This window comes from Hibiscus syriacus, unplaced genomic scaffold (assembly GCF_006381635.1).
Source record: "Hibiscus syriacus cultivar Baekdansim isolate YM2019G1 unplaced genomic scaffold, ASM638163v2 tig00110270_pilon, whole genome shotgun sequence".
NCBI lineage: Eukaryota > Viridiplantae > Streptophyta > Magnoliopsida > Malvales > Malvaceae > Hibiscus > Hibiscus syriacus.
Genome location: NW_024062656.1, coordinates 114,782 through 135,049, shown reverse-complemented (window position 1 = coordinate 135,049; position 20,268 = coordinate 114,782). Strand labels below are relative to the sequence as shown.

Below are 20,268 nucleotides of genomic sequence, written 5' to 3'. Positions count from 1 at the left end.
CTTCATCGCATCCAATTCTTCTCATCTAAATGGAATCATTAACATCATTCTGCCAATAATTTTCTGTAACATACGACTGACTATTGTGCATATTAAATGTATCTCGTAACATCTCTTCCATGTCATCTTCTCTAAAAGTTGGATGGTGAGAAGGAGCAGGATAAGTCGAATAACTCGTGGAAGCAGATCTATCTGATACAAACTCTCCATGAAAGATCCATTTTCTATACTCCCGAACAAATTCAAAAACAACTAGATACTTGTACACAACTTCACGAATGTGCCAGTTAATGTTAACACAGTTCTTACAAGGGCAAAGAATCATATTCTCTTGGCTTGCATTCAGAAAAGCTAAATTTAGAAAGTTTTCGACTCCATTTCGATATTCGACGCTTACCCTTGAGAAATCCATCCAAGTCTTATCCATTTCGTATTTATGGAGTTTCAATTTCAAATGTTAAATGCTAATATTATAGAAAAAGTTAGAACCTAAACATAAGCATTAAACTATCAGATTTAGTGCATACTAATATTTGCATAGTAAAGAACTAATCACTCCTAAATTATAAGACTTTTAAAATTATAAAATGTTATGGGAGCAATTATATCTATGTTATTTTATAAAAATTATAAGGGTACATATATAGAACTACATAGTATAGAACTAATCACTTTCACAGATGTTTCATCGAAATCAATATGCATTTATATCTAAACAAACTCATGTTTCATTCTTAAAGAGAGAAAATTACCTTTGTTTCCTGAGAAACGTGTTCCTCACAATCGAATTAAATTCGAGCTGCTCAACTCTATTAACACCTAGAGAGAGAATTCAAACCGATGAAAGTGTATAACAAAATATGCAAGAAAATATCGACATTCATGTTATGCAAAAAAGGTAGCAAAAATGGTTTATTTATTTTCAAGAATCGTTTCAGTGTATTCTCACAAATTAAGTTAAAATAGTATCATCAGACCCCTTATCGTGGTCAGATGAGTCAGTTTTTTTTTGGTTGAATTCGTCATCTGAGGGACTTATGCGTAATCAGAAAATATAGTTGATTGGTTCTCCTAATTAAGATAAAGACTTTTCGAATATGCTCCAAATTCTATATGGCGAGTTGCTATCATCTGCAATGGACGGGCTCCCAAATACCTCTAACTACCTATCATCAATACTATGGAGGTAATTTCATATTGGGGTTAGGATACTGGTGTTTACTGGCCATTAATAAGGCGTTGGTTAAGTCCCCGAGCGGATGTAGGAAGTGCCCTAGAATTTTATTAAATGTCCTTACGTCTATTGTCTGTTCTAGTCCTTTGCTTAAATATTGTTTTAGTTTGTTAGATTTTTATAATGGTTTTTTATCTCTGTTAATGGGATCACATCCTTGTTCCGTCGATAATTAAGGTTGAGAATTTCCTTTACCATCGATATATTCTCAAGGAAGGTTCGATGCAAGGTACCTATTACTAGTCATGGATTATTACCATTTCTTTTTTATGGTATTATCTTTGAGAATCCATTAATGATGAGGAGTTAAATAAACAAATAAAACAGAATAAATGAAGAAAACTTAAAGAGAAACAATAATGGAGAGTTAAATACCAAAAAGCTTGGAAGTAGAACACAGTGATGCTCTTGTTATGGAACTACTTGCGAATGCGATTCTGAAAATCCTAAGGAACTACTTGGGAATGCGATGCTCTTGTTGGGACCGGAAAAAGACCTGTCAGAAATGGCAATGCAGAAAATGTTATGATATTAGTTGAATCATCCTCATTCCAAAGGTTTCTGCAATTTCATTGCACAATAAAGTCGATGTGAAAGTGATAATCAAGAATAACAGTTTAATAAGCTGATCAAGAAAAGGAACGAAGAAATTTTGCATATGAAGAATGTACAAACAGAACAATGATGGCAGCGTGGTGGTTTCAGGTGGTTGCACTTCTGACAATATCGAATTCTTTGATTCGATGTGTCTGGCTGCAAACCATTGAACTCCGGATCATTCAACTGGTCAGTCTCCCCTTTTTCCTCATCCGCAGCTGGCCTCCAGTTAGGTGGCACACTACCCGGATCAGTCAAAACAACAGAAAAGTAACTCCATAACAGCAAAAGCAACTGCAGAATGACATCAAAATTTCCACATTTAGAGTCAGTTTCCTGTTTCCATCACACTTAAAATCATTAATTGTTTATATATATTATTTTAGCAATTTGATTACATTCATCACAATCCCATAACCCAATTTATTATTGTAGCATCTAAAGTCATAAACTATGTCCAAAAAGGAAGCTCGTATTTTAAGTTTTAACAATACTTCAGATGTGCTCTTGTTCTGACAAATAGTAGATATAAAGAACTACAAAATTTTAACCGATTCACAACACCGCAGAAAAAAACGAAGAAAATTTAGATCAAGCACAAAACTCAAGCTTACTGAAAAATTAAAATAATTTATGTTCGAAGCAGCAAACATGGAAGAACACATCCAAAAAGCATAAATGAATGAAAAGAAATCAACCTTATCATACAACTAACCACATTAGATGATCCCATTTAAACAACCAGTCAATCTCAACATTGAATGAAAGGATATCATATTTCATAAAAGCAGCATACAAGTTTCTTACATGAAAGCCGCATATGATGTACTTAACAAATCATTTCGAAATATCAAATTGAATAGAAAATAAAATTCATTATAGATTCATAACAATTTCATTAAGCATAAATAGAGTAACAAAATGAGCAAGTTAAGCAAAACCATAACAGTAAAGAGAAGAGAAGAGCAGAGCAAGTTGCAGACCAGATGCAACAATTTGTATATGTAAAATTTACAAAAATAAAAAACCTGCACAACGATCTCAATTTGCATCAAAGGTTGAAACCCAAAGTAACCTTTTATACCAAGAGCTATTTACGAGTTTTACGCATCTCATCTTCAACCAAATCAGAGAGAAAAGCTTATAAACAACTCAACCAAAACAAGAAAGAAGTTATAAACACTATTAAGAGGGCAAACGAATGAAGAGAAAGAAAGCCTAACCTGGGTATCGCGAAAAGCTTATCGTTTTCGTCGCGAAATTTTTTATCCGAGTCTCAAATCAGAGAGAAATCGAAGGGAAACAAAGGAAGAAGGGTTAAGAACAATCTGGGTTGGATTTGGGATTTTACTTATCGACCGAAGAATGGTGTACTACTTGCGATGACGTTGGAGGCGAAGGAGGCTGGGTGCAATAAAGGAGATGGTTGTTGTAATCGGCGTGAGGGAACGGATAATAGTGATGGAAAAAAGGCTAGGGCTAGAGGAGAATTAAAATGGACTTTGCGGCGTTTAACAATACAAACACCACTAAAGGGTAACCAATTGCGGCGTTTTAAATTAAAAACGCAACTAATGTTAAAAACATTTGCGGCATTTTTTGTCAAAACGCCACTAAAGTACGCATCATTTGCGGCGTTTGTTAGCAAAACACCGTTATATGTGAAACCTATTGCGGCGTTTTTGTAAAAACGTCGCTAAATTACTAATCTTTTGCGGTGTTTCTATGAAAACGCCACTAATGTCTAACTCTTTTGTGGCGTTTGTATTAAAACGCCTCTACAATGCTAATCTATTGCGACGTTTGTGGATATAAATGCCACTAATTACCTTTATTTAGATAAAATTAAATGATTTTACATATTTCATTTGTACTCTACATTTTTTATACAAATGCTGCTAAATACATTGATTTATATAAGATTAACATTTTATAAATATTTAATTTATGCTCTACATAACATAAATTTACTCCTCTTTTTGTTTAACCTAATTACCAACAACCATACATTTCAATTAAGTCATAAGTTATGCATCAATATACTTAACAGTAGAGGCAATATAATAAAATTTAGAAACATTAAAGTTATGCATAAACTGTTTTTTCATCATATTATTCACTAGAATATATTTAGTTGTGCTCCTTCTTGGGGAAATGACGTAGGAAAATTGTTTTCCTTGTTTGACGACGCATCGTTAAGTTTTTCTTCCCTGTAAACTCCATATGGAGAAACTCTTCATCCATTTCACCAAATAAATCCCCAACCTCCAGTTCACCAAGAAGACTCTTTGCGCGCTTCAGTGCTTTACTTGAAACAAATAACGACCTTCCACCTACACTATGAAACTTGATTGGAGTTGGCTTGGGAACTGAATCAAACATTAAATTAAATTTAAATAGATGATATAAACGTTTACTTGGAGTAACAGTTGAGGCAACGTCGTCTTCATTGAGGATAGATACTGCTTTTGCAATTGAATATTCTTTCAACGCCACAGAGTTACCAAATTCGGTTCTAAACATCGGGCATTTATCCACTCCTCTATCATCGTTCTCAATAAGCTTTGAAGATCCTACATGCGTATGATCTATGAAATTTTAGTGACCGTAGAGTATATATAGCAGCTTAAAGATTTATAGATTATTACCTTCAACTAGGAGATCGACCATGGAAGAGTATGGAGCAATAGAAGTTCCTTTCGGCTCATCATCGAGTTTCGACGACGAGACCGGACCGATAACCTCCCAATGATAATTTGATCAATCGTCAGAGAAAATACGCCACGTAGACATTCCTACGATAATTTCTCTTACTCAATGCAACACCTGCTCCTTTTTTTCTCCAATACGTTAGCTTTATGGGTTTTCCCCATTTTCAGAATACCAACAAAAACAAAAATGAAAAATATCATTAGTGATAAGAGGGATCAAACCGTGCAATTGTGTTATAGTTCGTCGGTCAGAGGACCGATTTGATCGCCGGGACATTCAAAAGACGACGATGCTTGGAATCGTGCTCATCCTGTTGTTGTACCAAAGAAGAAGCTTTGAGGGAAGAAGAGTTGAAATGATTTTAGGGTTCGAGTAGGAGAAAAGGGAGGCACATATATTTAACATTTTGCGGCGTTTTTAAAAAAAGGCCACTATATCACATATTTTTTACGGCGTTTATACAAAAAAAACCACTATTGAGTAACACTATTGTGGCATTTGTCTAAAAATGACGCTAAAGCATTATTTGTTACGACATTTGAGATATAAACGCCGCTACTTTATCATTCTATTGCGGCGTTTGTGGTATAAACGCCGTTAAATTATCACTATATTGCGGCGTTTGGCCTAAAACGCTACAAAATTCTTCTCTATTGCGTCATGTTTTTGAAAAACGCCTCTAAAGTATCACATATTGATGAAGCATATTGCAGCATTTTTAAAATCGCCACTATAAACAACCATATTGCGGCGTTTATAAAAAAACGCTACACTATTACTACTCTATAGCGGCGCTTTTAGAAAAACGCCGCTAAATGACTAATCTTTTGCGACGTTTGTTGATAAAACAGCACTATAAATAACTCTATACCAGTTTGTGCCATAAACGCCGCTAAATTACCACTCTATTGCGGCGTTTGTTGGAAAAACGCCGCTAAAGTATCATTTGGCGGCGTTCGAATTATAAACGCCGCTATATACCAAAATATTGTGGCGTTTACTCTCCAAACGCCGCTACAGAACACTTTTGCTGTAGTGATTTAATCAAATGTTTTAGTTTCGTACACATTTTTTATGCAGAACAACCATTTGCATGGTATAAATCAGGAGAACAACTAGGATTGCTTTTGCTAAAGTAATTCATTTCGTAAGAGTAAGGTTTTCGCTGCCCAATCAGATAATTTATTCTGAACCATCCGAATCAAGTAAGTATACGAATTCGATGTAACACGATTGTGTAGCAATGGAACACCCAAGTATCGCCCTAAATCATTAACCTCCTGAAATCTGAAAGCTCTGCTTATTCGAAACGTGAGTGGGCGGGGACATTTTTAGAGTAGAATATCGTCGTTTTGGTTAAGCTAGCCTTGTGACTAGACACCTTACAAAAATGATCCAACCCATGTCGAACTACCTCACATTTTTCCATCGACTCCTTAGCAAAGAGAAGCATATCATCGACAAAGAACATGTGAGAAATGCCTAGACTCCGTTTGCTTGTCTAAAAAGGTGTCCAATCCCAATTGACGATAACAGCCTGGATGACCTGTGCGATTCGTTTCATACATACTACAAATAAGCAAGGTAAAAACGGATCACCCTGTCGAATTTCCCGTGTAAGAGTAGATGATTTCGAGTGGTCGCCATTCTAAAAAATCTACGTAGACATAGTCGAAACACATTGCATGATCAAACTGAACAATTGACTTGGAATGTAATATCCACCAACGTACCATGAAAAAAAATAATTTTTATTTTATAAGTTTCTAATTTTTTTAAAATATGGATCTTCTATGTTGCAAACCCATGGGAATATCATGCGACACAAATAGCTAAAAAATATTACAACTAAGGGTCGATTTTGAAAAAAAAAATTAATTGATATAATTCTTCAGTAAAAGTTCCAATTAGTTAAATAGCTAAAAGATATTACAACTAAGGGTCGATTTTGAAAAAAATAATTAATATAATTCTTCAATAAAAAGTTCCAATTTAATAAAGAAACTAATGCATATGAACCAATCGACCTTAATGATTAAATAGATTATTGTTATCTTTAGAGATATTGGGTTTGAGATCCAACAAATGTAAGGTATTTGAGTATTCATTATCATATAATTGAGACTCTTTAAAAAAATACTATCACTTGTAATTATCCGATATTAATAAAAAAATAATGTTGAAATATTAATTTTTTTAAAAAAAATAGAGTGTATTTTGAATCCTAAACCTTAATTTTGAGGTAGTTATTACATATTTTTTAATTTTTTAATGATTAAAATTTCAATAATTGGCTAAAGTAAGTGTCCATGCTATACTTAAAGTTAACTTTAGGTACTTCAAGTTAACTTTAGGTGCTTAAAGAATTTCTTGCTAGAAATAGGTACTTAACGTTTCCAACGTTACACTTTTAGGTGTCTAGATCGTAACCACCGTTAAATTTGATCGTTTTCTGATACATGTCAATCATATAAAATTTCAAAGCTTTTTTATTTTAAAAACACTTAAAATCATTATTTAAAAAACTATTTTTTATAAATTATAAAAAACTCTAATTTCAACCACTTCATCATCACTAGTCGTTATAATAACCGCCAATCAGCCAAAATATCGACGACGCCTGACCATATGAACACCCAACGACTGAACCCCAATGATTCAAGCGACGATTGCAACAAAAATGGGTGATTACATCGACTTATTGATTCCGGCTAAGGCCGATGATTCCAACAATTCAATCGATGATTTCTCCCACCATGCGTTGAAATCTGATTATATGAAGTGCTGAGGAAAAAGGGTGACGACCAAGGTAACACAGACGACGACTAATGTGAGTAAAGGAGTTTGGAATTTGGGTTTTTTTAGAGTTTTGGGTTCTTTTTAGATTTAAGAGAATTTTGGGGTTTTTCATAAATAAAATATTTTTTTATTTTAAAATAAAATTTTTAAATTTTTATTAGCCTTATATTTGTGACTTAACGACCTTCGAATTTAACTGCATACACCTAAAAGTGTAACGTCTGAAATATTAGACACTTATTTTTAATAAAAATTTCTTTAGGCGCCTAAATTTAACTTTAAGTATATTTAAGTACTTATTTTTACATTAAGCCTTAATGATTTGATAATTATATATCATATTTTATACATGTTAATTTTTTTATCAAATCAATAAAGAAAGTTAGGTTTAGGATAAGTAAAGTTCGATTGGAAAAATTGATTTTTTATTTATTCAATTTGATGTTAAAAAAATTGACTCAACTAGTAATTTTATAAATTTGACTTGAGTAGTAATTTTAAAAATTTGATTCAACTTGAATTTTTTAAATAAAGTTTGATTTATAAAATTCAAGTGTATAACTCGAATAACTTGAAAGTTTTAGTAATTAATTAATAATTTTCAAGTTCGAGTTGAATCATTTTTTTTATTATAAATATTTATAATTAAATTTAAACAAAAACTCAAATAACTCATCTCGACTCAAATTTTAAACTCAACTTAACATAAAAAAATTTCAGATAAAGTTAAAATTATAAAATTGAATTCACCAACTAGACTAATTCAATTTTTTTACTTAATTTGACTCATCAAATAATTATAACTTTGTTAGGTTTATGTTTTCATCTTTTCAAGAGGGCTTTTTAAGCTCAAAAGTTTGAATTTCAAACAAGTTTAAAATTCAAAATCAACAAGGCCCAAATGACATTTGACCGCGTTCAAAAGCCACCGTCAACCGGATCACAAACACCAAAACCCATTGCCCTCTTCAGATTCTGCCTCAACGATTCGGTTTACAACAGTTATGCCAGGTTTGATCTTTTGAATTCCCTTCATTATTCTGTTCTTGCTAAAAAGATGTTCACGGCTTGATAATGCAAAAGCGGAGTTACTTTTATGGTTTATTTGCGAAAAGGGTATGCAAAATTCTCACCTCTACTTTCTTCCAATTGGGTATATTTCTCTTGTATAGTAGTTTGCTGAAAATATCTTTGGAATTGACTAGGAAGGTTGAAATGGAATAAAGAGTGGGGGTTTCTTGATTAGTGAAAGTAATTTGAGAGTGCTTAGGAAAATACCCAGATTGTTGTTGTTGAATATATAAAGTGAATTGTTGATGGAGACTTCAGTTGAAGCCTGCCTAGTTTATGTTTCTAACCTTGGGAAACAAAGATTCTTTATGTGATTGGATGCCTGGTAATAAAAATTTGGCAGATGCCTTCTAGATGTGATGATACTTTTCTTCTGAGTGGATGCAAAGTGGCTGAGGGCTCATGCCCTCCGTTACCAAGATCTGGTTCTCAACTGTCATCTGTGAGTTTTCTGTCCGAAATCCCTGTCCCTGTTTTTGTTTTCAGTAGGAGGAAGAAACGACAAGGCAGCATTGACAATGGTAGTGCTTCTGTTGCCAACTGTTGTGCAGAGGCCCTAGTGAATTCAAATAGAAGTGGGGATTGCCTCTCTGTTGTCAGTTCGGGTGCTCTTTCAGTGGCAACATTGGAGCGAAATGGAGTTTCTCATGTTGAATATAGAAATGTAGCTGTGGGAGATACTGTGATGCCTCTTGTATGCAATAGAGAACCTCTCAGTTTAAAATATGAATTTGCTAATGGATGTTCGGGTTTGAATGACCATAGTTTTGATGATGTACATAAAACCGTTATGCAGAAAACTATAGATGTTGACAGTATAAATGATAGCTGTTCATCGTCAAAGTCAACTCTGAATCTTTTACTTGCTTCTACGAAAGGTGAGGTGGATGAAAATGCTGAGTGCACTTCCTCTAGTATAATAGCTGCCGAAGTTGTGAGGGTAGATCTATTTGAGAAAGGTAAGTGGCTCCCTGTACTTCAGAAGAAGAATGTTGAGGAAGTTGGGATATATAGGGCTTGTGCTAATGAGGAAATTTTGAATAGAAGTGGTAGTAGGTGTTCCAGGTTATGCAATATTTGTGGCCGTTCAGGAACAGCACAAAAGATGCTAATCTGTGACAGTTGTGAAGAGGCATTTCATATGCGTTGCTGCAATCCCAAGGTAAAGAAAATACCTGTTGATGAGTGGTATTGTATTTTGTGTATGAAAAAGAAGCGGATAATGCTCAAGGAGATAATTGCAAGAAGGCCTTTTAGTATCACTGGTGGAATGGGTAGAGACAGAGATGTATCAACTAAATGGGAAGTCAGTCCAATAGAATTAATGTTGGGAGATGCTGAGCCTTATAGAATTAGTGTCCGAATTGGAAAAGGTTTTCAAGCAGAACTTCCTGAATGTTCTGGTCCAATTGATAAGTATGTTCCATGAACTATTTATTTTTAAGTTAATTGTTTATATGGATTGCAATCATTTAGATGCTTTCTAATTGTGTGCATACCAGAACATAGATATGAATGATGCACTTCTCTATTTGAGGTTGTATTTATGTTGTCATGTTCCCAAATACTTTTACCTAGGCTTCCCTCTGTGACAGATGAAAATCTGTCTGAAACAATGCAGTCGAAAGTACTGTTTGATGCTTTTAGATATGAGGAGCTTAAGAACTAAGGAGAGATTGCTAAGAAGTTATATTGATTAATGATTATGAACAATTTTATCATTTTTTGTAAGAAAGGTCCTAGGTACAAGTTCTGCCTTGAGCTAGAGAGAAGCCAAAATTTGGAAGGCTAGATAAGTTATACGGGAAAGAGATTAAAGAAATTTGACTTTAGGAGCAGGCTAATTGCATCAACCTTGAAGAAAGCGATGATGCCAATCATCTTTCTTTTCATTACACTGATAGGATTTCATTGATTGCTTGTCATGTTGCAGTCTAATTGTTTAAGGTTGCATGCAACAATGGCAAAAGAAATTCCGCCTTTTATTTCAGAACTGATTATCACTATGTTGATGTGATCTTGCTCAAGTGCCTTTTTTACTGAAGAAGTAAGAATTTAGATTTTCAATTTATGATATTTAGTCAGAAACTGTTATGGTGTCCCTTTTAATATATAGATATGTAGTCGAGTTTTCTCATTTACCTTCCATGGCTGAGATGTTCTATAAGTGCCTATGTTATTTTAATGAGTTAACAGTTTATTCTAATTGGAAGGGGTCTGCTTTAGCTACCACTTTGTTTTGGAGTCCCCACGTCTCATAATTCTTGGGCAAAATAGAACTGATAATTTTCAGCTTAGGAAAAGTTAGTCTTTTCGGGGGGAAATAGGAGCCATTGTGTGCTTTCTTGATCCACAAGTATTGTCCTTCATAAATAGTTCAGCTTAGGAAAAGTTAATCTTTTTGGAAAAAAATGTGCTTTCTTAATCCACAGGTGTTGTCCTTCATAAATAGTTCAGCTTAGGGAAAGTTAAATCTTTTTGGGAAAAAAATTAGGTGCTATTGTGTGCTTTCTTAATCCACAAGTGTTGTCTTTCATAAATACCTTCTTTTTATATGATGCAGTGATGTTGATACCATTGGTGAACCACTAAACTTGGATATTTCAGAATTTACTGATTTACATGTAAGGCTTTGATTTCTGTCATGGTTAGTGTTGCCATTTTGCAGACAAGTGGCAATTTGGTTTGAGGAGAATTGACAAATCTTTCTTCATAGGAAATGAATTGCAACAAGTCATCTAAAGTAAGCTCAATAGGGAACTGGCTTCAATGCAGAGACTTCATAGAAGCTGTAGGAGGCAGTAAAGGAACCATCTGCGGAAAGTGGCACAGGTATAGTCTACTTGCTTTGATATTTTTCTTCTTTCTTTCCATTTATGTTAGTACAAAGTCGATATTTTCTAAAACTCATGGCACTTATTTCTAGGTTATCGTAATCAGTTTATTTATGATTAACTAGTGGATGTTTATTTTTAAAACTTAAAATGATATCAGTTCTTTATGTCTAAAAGTTTGAATGCTGAACAAAAGGACCCATATCTCAAACAAAACATGTTACATTACGTTACTGTTGATCCTCTAGTAGCAAACGACAAACAATAACAAGGATATCTGTCACATATCACCCTCCTTTCACTTATTGTGTGCTTAACGTTTAGTAGATGAAATTGTTTCTTGTAGTAAATTTGAAAATTGAGGAGATAACTGGTCGATGCTACATGCCTAAGATATTGTTGATAATGATAATTGTAGATAAAGATCTTTAAATTGTTTTGAAAAGCTGGAAGAATTCAGTTCAGAATTGTCAAATTACAAAGAATGAACTTAAAGAGAATACAAACGAGAGTACATGTCATATTTCACTATCCTTTTTCATTATTGTATGCTTAATGGTTTATGGATTGTAGGGGATATTGTTTTTCATGCAAAATTTTGAAAATTGAGATGAAAGTTCAGCATAGCTCATTTTTTTATCCGATGATTGGTGAACTCTGTGCGCCTAAGATATTATTGATAATGATAATTGTGGATAAGGATGATTAAATTGTTCTTAAGAGCTGGAGGAAGTCCGTTCTAACTAGGTACTAAACATTACCTAGATGAGCTATTGTTATTTAAGACTCCATTTCTAGTAACTTAACATACCTATAAGTTTAAAGTCTCTTTCTTGGTGTTCTTTTGATTCTTGTATCAATCATGCAAGATTCTTAAGTTCTAAGTTCTTGCTTTCTAGGGCTCCGCTTTTTGAAGTCCAAACCAATGATTGGGAGTGCTTCTGCTCTGTGCATTGGGATCCATCCCATGCAGATTGTTCTGTACCTCAGGTGATAAGCCTTTTAACATCTTTATTTTCTCCGATGTCGTTTTTCTGGATTGCAATCTTTCAGGTTATGGCACCTGACTTAGGTTTTGGAATTTGTAATTAACATGGGACATCTTCATGGAGCAATAATCAGTTTAGAATTTTATTTTGTTCTTTCTAATCTGGAAGACTAGTCTAGGTCTGGGATTAATCATATCTTTCATTGGATGCTGAAATTTGGGGTGATGTTGTTCAGTGTCATCAATTTGCAACTAATTTAATGGAAGTATATACTTTTTAACGTGGATGTCAATTTAAGACTCAAGCTGCTTAACAAAGCTATGCAATCTTTAGAGAAGAAAAATTATTGGTTACAGTTCATCAATTTGTCCAAAACAGAACTTGCGGTGTCATATAAGTGGTAGTTTTATCTAAAGAACCAGCTGCCACTATAAGGTTTTATGGCATATTGACCACATCCACCTTTTTCCTCTCCTCTTTTTATCATGCTGATTACCTGTTCAAGGTTCTACAACAATAGTATTTGCTTCCTATTCTCTGGCTCTTTTATCATGAAAATACAACTCGAGAATAAAATTGAATTTCTTTTGATATGTAAAATTCAATTTTAGTCTGTCATAAGTATGACATAAATTGTACTCTAATCAAACTGTTGCTGCATTTATTTTATCAGGAGCTTGAAACTGATCAAATTTTGAAGCAACTCAAGTATATTGAGCTGGTATGAACCAATGCACTCATTTTGTTATCTTCACTAATTACTGTGTGCAGTTTGGTTTTTGTTGTACTCGATATCTTAATATCAAATAATGAATGGAAGGAGGCTTAAAGAAGCCTTGAACTTTGTTTGCAACTTGGGCTACTATAAATTAACATGATCCCAAATTTAAAGTTATACATTCTTGCATAAGCAAATTTGTCGAAACAAAGAAGAGCTATTTAGTATAGAACATGGAATTTATATATCCTATACTATTAGATGTGCTGAATACAGAACCTCCAAAACCGGGCTTCTGGTTGAAAGGGATGAAATTCTTTTCTGTTTTAGGCTCATAATTTTCTTTCTGCCAAAAGAATAATTGAAAGTTGAAAGATTCATCAAGTAGAATTGATGCCATCATCTGGTAAGTTTTGAGTTTGGGTTGCTTATTGCCACGTTTGTTACTATTCCTTTTGTTTTTTGTTTCCTTGTAATCCGAATTTAGCTTTTTGACCTATTACTACTTGATTTTAGGCTGAAAGTGCCTAAAGAAATAAGAACTAAAACTACTCAATATGAACCATAAAACTCCATGGAAGTACGAATATTGTTAACTGTATGAAATGCCAAAGGCATAACACCAAAATTAACCCCCAACATTTACCAAAATGGTTGTTTTGCCTCCTATTCTTTATTTTGGAACATTTTGGCCTCCAATGTTTGTATTTTGGGGCAAAAAGTCCCCTCGTGTACCGTTAGTTAACAAAAGGTTAACGCTTCAAAATGGGGTCCTTTGTACTCTAAAATGAAATGTTGAGAGGCAAAATGCTTCAGAAAAAAATAGGGCTCAAAGTGACCATTCAGTCAAACGTTATAAGCCTTTTTGCCCTAAATTGTAACATTGGGGTCAAAATGCTCCAAAAAAAGAATAGGCGCCAACATGACCATTTTGATAAACATTGGGGGCTAATTTTGACATTATGCCATTACCAAATATGTTCTCTTTTCAAAGAGAAAGAAGAAAAAAAAAAGAAAGAAACTCCTGCAACAAGTTAGATTGTTTCCTTGGCATCAGATTCAAAGACACACAAAGGATCTGTATTTTATTAATTATTTATGGTATTTCCAGATAAAAGGCTTCTAGTGGTCGGAGGGGTGAAACAAAATCTCAGGGTGGAATAAAATGTAATTTTATTGAATCAAATTTCTTGGACAACTATTATATGATTATGTGGTTATTAATTCATTATTTACGTTGTTTTGGGCTTGCCTTAATCTCTAGAATCAAAGCACTCGAGATTCTTGCATAGTAACTTTATATGAATTCAGGATAGTTTTGAACCTTGTAGTGTTACATTTCACATCCTGTGCAGTTGAGGCCTCGACTATCAGCTAAACGGAGGATCTGCACTTCTATGAAACGGCAAGGATGAAATGAGAAATGCACAACATTATGTTGCTTTGGAGGGTTACATTTGTACGGATTCTGTACATCAAACCTTCACAAGATCTTGTACATTAAGAGTCATTACAAAACCAATGATCTCAGTTTTGGAATTAGATAAATCTTCCCTTAGCAGTTAAACCCACTTCCTATTGTATTGTATTGGAGAGAATCATCAATCAAGAGTAGTGTTTTGAATTGTCTTCATTCTTCAAATTATTGTTCTCTATATATAGTTTGCATTTGTTATGATACATGCACACACACTTTCCTCTTTAAAATAGAAGGTGAAAACATTAATTGATGCACATATCATACAAAAGGGTATAACATGATCTCATATACCATCATTTTTTAATATATCTATGTATATATTTATCTGTTTATACTTGTAGTCCTATTGGATATTTCTCTAAGGCTTTACTATCCATTTCAATACAACCCTCATTGACTTCTTTGGTTTCCCTTTCGTAGGCATATTTGCTTGATGCCCAAAGGAAGGCCCCTAAGTTAAGGGTTGATATGACCAAAAGGAATCCATAGTAGTAATCTAGATGAGAGTCATTCAAGTTGTCTCCAATCCAGCTTTTGTTATTACCTCTGCTTGTAATTTTATCCACCATTGTTACTAAAAAGCTGTTCAAAAAGTTCCCGATTCTGTTACCACTGGTGAAAAAGGTCGTCCCCAAGCTTTGCATGTCTTCTGGTGATTGGTCGTAGAAGAATTCCAGCAGTCCAATGGCATTGAACACATCAGCAATCCCCATCAAAACATACTGAGGTAAAAGGTAGAATATGTTCATGGGAACTATTTCTTTAGGCCCTGTGATTTGGTGCACTCTTATGACATGCAGCCTTTGAACCTCGACAGCATATGCAATAGCAATGGCAATGATCTGGATGACGAATCCAATGCCAAGCCTTTGAAGGAGGGTTATCCCTCTAGGGTTTCCGGTTCTTTGACGCATGAATGGCACGAAATGGAGGTCGTACAATGGCACGGAGATGAGCATGGAGAGGGTGACAAAGCTCCCTAGTGAAGCTGCTGGGATTTGGAAGCTTGAACCTATGCTTCTGTCCATGGTGGTGCCTTGTTTCACAAACAGATTGTATTTGAGCCCATATGGTGCTAGGTATTAAGGTCACTAGCCATATTAAAAGCATACCGAGGACAAGTTTGGTTCCTTCCACTTGAGTTACAGTGCAAGGTGGGCTACTTGAGTTCCCATCTTTGACTGCAGCCTTGTCCAAGAACCTGAAAATTGGAGTGTATTACACTTGTCTTTTTCCACTGCTGATGTAATCCTGAGGCTCAAGTTCATGAAGCTGAGATGGGTTGTTAGGGAGCTGAAGTTTCCGATTCTGAAAGGCGGCAATGGAGACTTGAATAAGGTCCCAGGCAGGGCTTTTAGTCTTCTTTACTTTGTGTCTGTACATTGGGGTCCCAAAATAGAACACAAATAGGGAGCACAAAAGGCCAACTGCTGGGATCCCATAGCAAAGTCCCCAATCCAAGTTTTCTTGAATGTAAACAAGGCCAAGAGTGGCAAACAAGGCACCCAAGAAAGAGCTGAACATTCACCAATTGAAGAATGAGGCCTTGAGCTTCTTTTCATGGGGATTGAAATCATCAAATTGGTCTGCCGAAAAGGTTGATATGTTGGGCTTTGTTCCCCCTGCTCCAATGGATATGGTGTAAAGTGATGTGTAGAAGAAGACAACTTGTAGCGTTGACGCCTTGTTACAAACACCTTCTCTGCAAGTTGGCTTCAAAGACTTCAATGAAACTGCTGTTGTCAACATTATCATTCCCTGATTCACGTGTCACCCCGGTTATTCGAATACAATCACATATCAATCAAATTAAAACTCATTTAATGTTGAACTTATTAAACTTCAGTGGTAAAAGAGAGTGTTAGATTTCATGTTCGAGTAGCTGTATTTATAGGGAGTGTATTGTTTAAAATTAAAAAAAATTAAATAGATATAATCTTATTATCACTCTAAATTACCATCGACGTCAACATAACATATTACATTACATGTACACAAGTTTAAGGATAGAAAAAATGTACCATTCATTTGTTCAAATAGCACTGCAAGTCAAATCAAGAACTTCTTTGTGGAGTGGTATTTAATGAATTTAAAACAATAGAACATAATAGTTTCCCAATGTAGATGGCATCTTCTTTGTGGGCCTAATGAAAATAAAATATGCTCTGTGTCATAGCAAAATGTAAAGTAATGTCCATGTTAATTAAGTCCACTAAATCAAATCTTAGCATCATTCAGTGGACCCACCATAGCCAAAACAAAAAAAATTATTAAACCCTATTTGCCTTTTGATGGTAGTTATCTACAAATATGGTCCAAACAATTGGTATTACCTCTTTGGTGGTTGAGGAATTGTCTGTCCAGTTCAGTTGGTAGAGTACAAGGCTCTTAATATTGGGGTCGTGGGATTGAGTCCCACGGTTGATAATTCATAATTCGGATGTCTCCCACGGAAGCTGCTCTCAACCTGGTATTGGGGGCAGCCTACTATCATACCTCCCCCTTACCTCATTACATATGAGAATAAGGGTCATCTAATTTTTTTTCCTTGGTGGTTGAAGATAGTGAATATAAACACCCATCATTTGAAATATACATTTTGGATTTATGTTACTTTTTAGATTGCCTTTCAATACAGGTTTTAATCATCACCAGTTATTCAGATTACATTTGCAATATAATGAATAGTATGTTGATGTACACAGGGAGAGGCGGATGATGGTTTTTCTATTGATAATATATTTTTATCTCTTAAAAATTTTATAAGTTTGTTCTCTAATATAAAATCCTACATCGGTTTCTGGATAAATAAAAGCTTGGTTTAGAAAGATACATGATAGAGAGAATCAGCCCATGTAAGTATTTGCGATGAATGCTCCCAGAATTGGTGTAATCCAGACCGATCCTGACCAGATATTCACATTTCTAACTGATGAAAGGTGTTGTGTGGTCAAGTGGTTCACTAAGTTTGAAGCTATTCCATAGAAAGCCATCCTTTCAAATGCTTCATATCATGTTCATTCTTCAGATTATGTATTAGACTTGAAGCACGGTATATATATATATATTATTTTACACAAATTTAAAATTTTTTATGAATGAAAATTTTACACAAATTAATTTTTTTATAAATGAAAATAGACTGTTGAGATTTACAATAGAAAATAAGGAGATATTCATTGGAAAAAAGTATGAGTTATTCTAGACACTATTTTCACTTGTACAATAATATGAAATCTGTCTAAAATTAAAAAAAAATTACATTATATAAGTGGATCATAATTATATATATATATATATATATAAGGACTTGAGCGATAAAAGAAGTGTCTTCAAGTAGTAAAGGAAAAGGTGATAGTTTATTACCAACGAGGAAAGCACAGGCTTTCCATTTCCCAGTTTGGGGGCAAGCACGGGCCGGCCGCGAAGATCCACAGCTCCGTCTTGGGTATAACCTTTGGTTTCCATTAGATTAGAGAACAAGAAAATAATAGTAAGAAGAAGACGACGGCGACTTGAAGAAGCTTATAAGCAAATCATGAAGAAGAAGAAAGAAGCGTTGCGAAACTTATAAGCAAATGGTGTAGTGAAAGAGCTTGCACGCACTTCCAATTTCTAAACACACAACGCAAAAGCCAGCGCTTTATATAGTCACTACAATCAATTCATTTGAAGCTGCACAAAGATGTGGCATAATACTCCTTCGCACCTTTTTTCTTCGTATCTTATTTAGGGACTAAATAAGGATAAACATATTATTTTATCTATAGAAAAATAAATTTATAAAATTTTAGATGAAGAATTTATAAAATTTTAGGAAAATAAAATATATTATAATAGAAAATGTAAAAAAAAAAACTTTAATTATATGAGAATTAAATTTTTTTTAGAGATAACCAATCACAGTCTCCCTTGGTCTATATCTCTAGCTACAAATTTGTCTATATTAATATTTAAACCTTTGTGTTTAATGGTAGAATATCACATTTAGTACATCTTAAATTCCAAAAACTTAATTTAAGTTTTTTTAACACAATTTTCAAATTCCCCCCTCCCCCGATTTTTTAATTCCATCTCAGCCCCTAGCACAAAATTTTCTTGTTTTTGTCAAAACTAGGGTATCTACTATCAGTAACCGTGCCTTTTTCTTCTTCGTAAGTGTTCTGCTAAAAATAAATGATTGATCATAAAATATTTCTTATTCTTATGAATAGAGATCGGATTCGACTCACATAATTAAAAAATAAGATAAACAACCATTACACTTCATAGTTTTTAAATAGAAGTTAAGTGCTTGTAGTTGTATAATATATTTACAATGTGCATATTAGTTATCACAATGTTAAGTGCATATACAAAAGGTACGAGTAAAGAGAAAAACGAAAAGTGTAATTTTAAAAAGATAAAGCTGGATGGACGAAAAGTGTAATTTGACATGAGATCCAAACAATTGTTATCATTGTAAGTTATCACTTTTCGTAAATTTATTATTTTGTAAAATTCATGTTAGAGAATACATTTATTTTCCTTGCACGTGAAGAAAAGTAGTAAAAGGAAACTGTGATTGAGATGTTTCTGAATAATATAATATAATATAATATAATATAATATAATATAATATAATATAATATAATATAATATAATATAATATAATATAATATAATATAATATAATATAATATAATATAATATAATATAATATAATATAATATAATATAATATAATATAATATAATATAATATAATATAATATAATATAATATAATATAATATAATAGATAGCTTTCAATTGCTTATAATTTATAAGCATGTACATGATCACTATTTACAAGACTTCATACAGCATAAGATACATAAATCTAAACTCCAAAAGTTGTATTATAATGAATATAAGACTTACATAATTTATCCCTGGGAGTTTTATCCATCGATTGCTTTTGGGAGTTGAATGAACATTATGTTGGTAATGCAGAAAAACACTACATATTGAGTGGAAAATACCATTTGGCTTAAATATTTATAGTATTCATTCTTCCATCTTTTGTTGAGTGATATAGAACAAAGAAAAATATTGTGCACCATTGCTGCCTTTTGTCTCGTCTCGTGCTTGTGGACATGGTTAGCTGTCGCTTTAATTTATGAAAATTAAATTTTAAATTGTCAGCTTTTGAATTCATGTATGTGAAACGTTGAATGAATATGGACAATTTTACAACTATGTTCAGAGTGTTTGTTGTGCCAATTATAGAGTAATTACAAAGGATACATAGTTAATTACTTGGAGACAAGCAATTGAGTGTTAAAGCACGAACCTGGGCCAAATTGAGGTTAAATTCATATGTTTATTACTACAGTTTCAAACACGATTTTAATTAAAAAACTTAATCAGATTTTATATATGATTTGCATTGGACGATTTTACCCTTAAAGCATAGCATATAAATAGAGAGCTTCATATCAATCTCAACACACTCAACATTATCATATCTTTTCATTTAAAGATATTTTGAGTTATTCTCTTTGCTGCTATTAGATGAGCAGTACCACCAGAAGTCCACTCTGATTTCAGGTGTATAGAATTTGGAACGACCGTGTTAACCTCGGGGGATAATTTGTTTCTAAGGCAGTGGTTTTCACAACGACACATTTTTCGTTGTTCATTTTTCAAAATTTTTATATTGTCCAGTCAATTGCTAACGTCTCATTTTGCAGTCTTTATTTCCAACAATTTAGAAACAAATTAATTATTGCAAAATGTCGACACCACTGAGCAAATTGATCCCTTATCTTTCCAAACTCGATACCTTAGAATGTTTGAATTATCGAAGGTGGTCCT

General features: G+C 33.5%; 1 protein-coding gene and 1 pseudogene across 1 annotated transcript; one reads left to right on the top strand and one right to left on the bottom strand.

Moving 5' to 3' along the window:
• Positions 1-8,277: 8,277 nt before the first annotated feature.
• LOC120115670 lies at positions 8,278-14,598 on the top strand. The gene is made up of 6 exons (XM_039136301.1): positions 8,278-9,829; positions 10,977-11,037; positions 11,130-11,245; positions 12,147-12,237; positions 12,910-12,957; positions 14,310-14,598. Exons 1-6 carry the CDS (start codon positions 8,757-8,759, stop codon positions 14,367-14,369), a joined length of 1,449 nt encoding a protein of 482 aa, XP_038992232.1. The 5' UTR covers positions 8,278-8,756; the 3' UTR covers positions 14,370-14,598.
• Positions 14,599-14,763: 165 nt separating this feature from the next.
• LOC120115671 lies at positions 14,764-16,234 on the bottom strand (annotated as a pseudogene).
• Between the last annotated feature and the right edge of the window lie 4,034 nt (positions 16,235-20,268).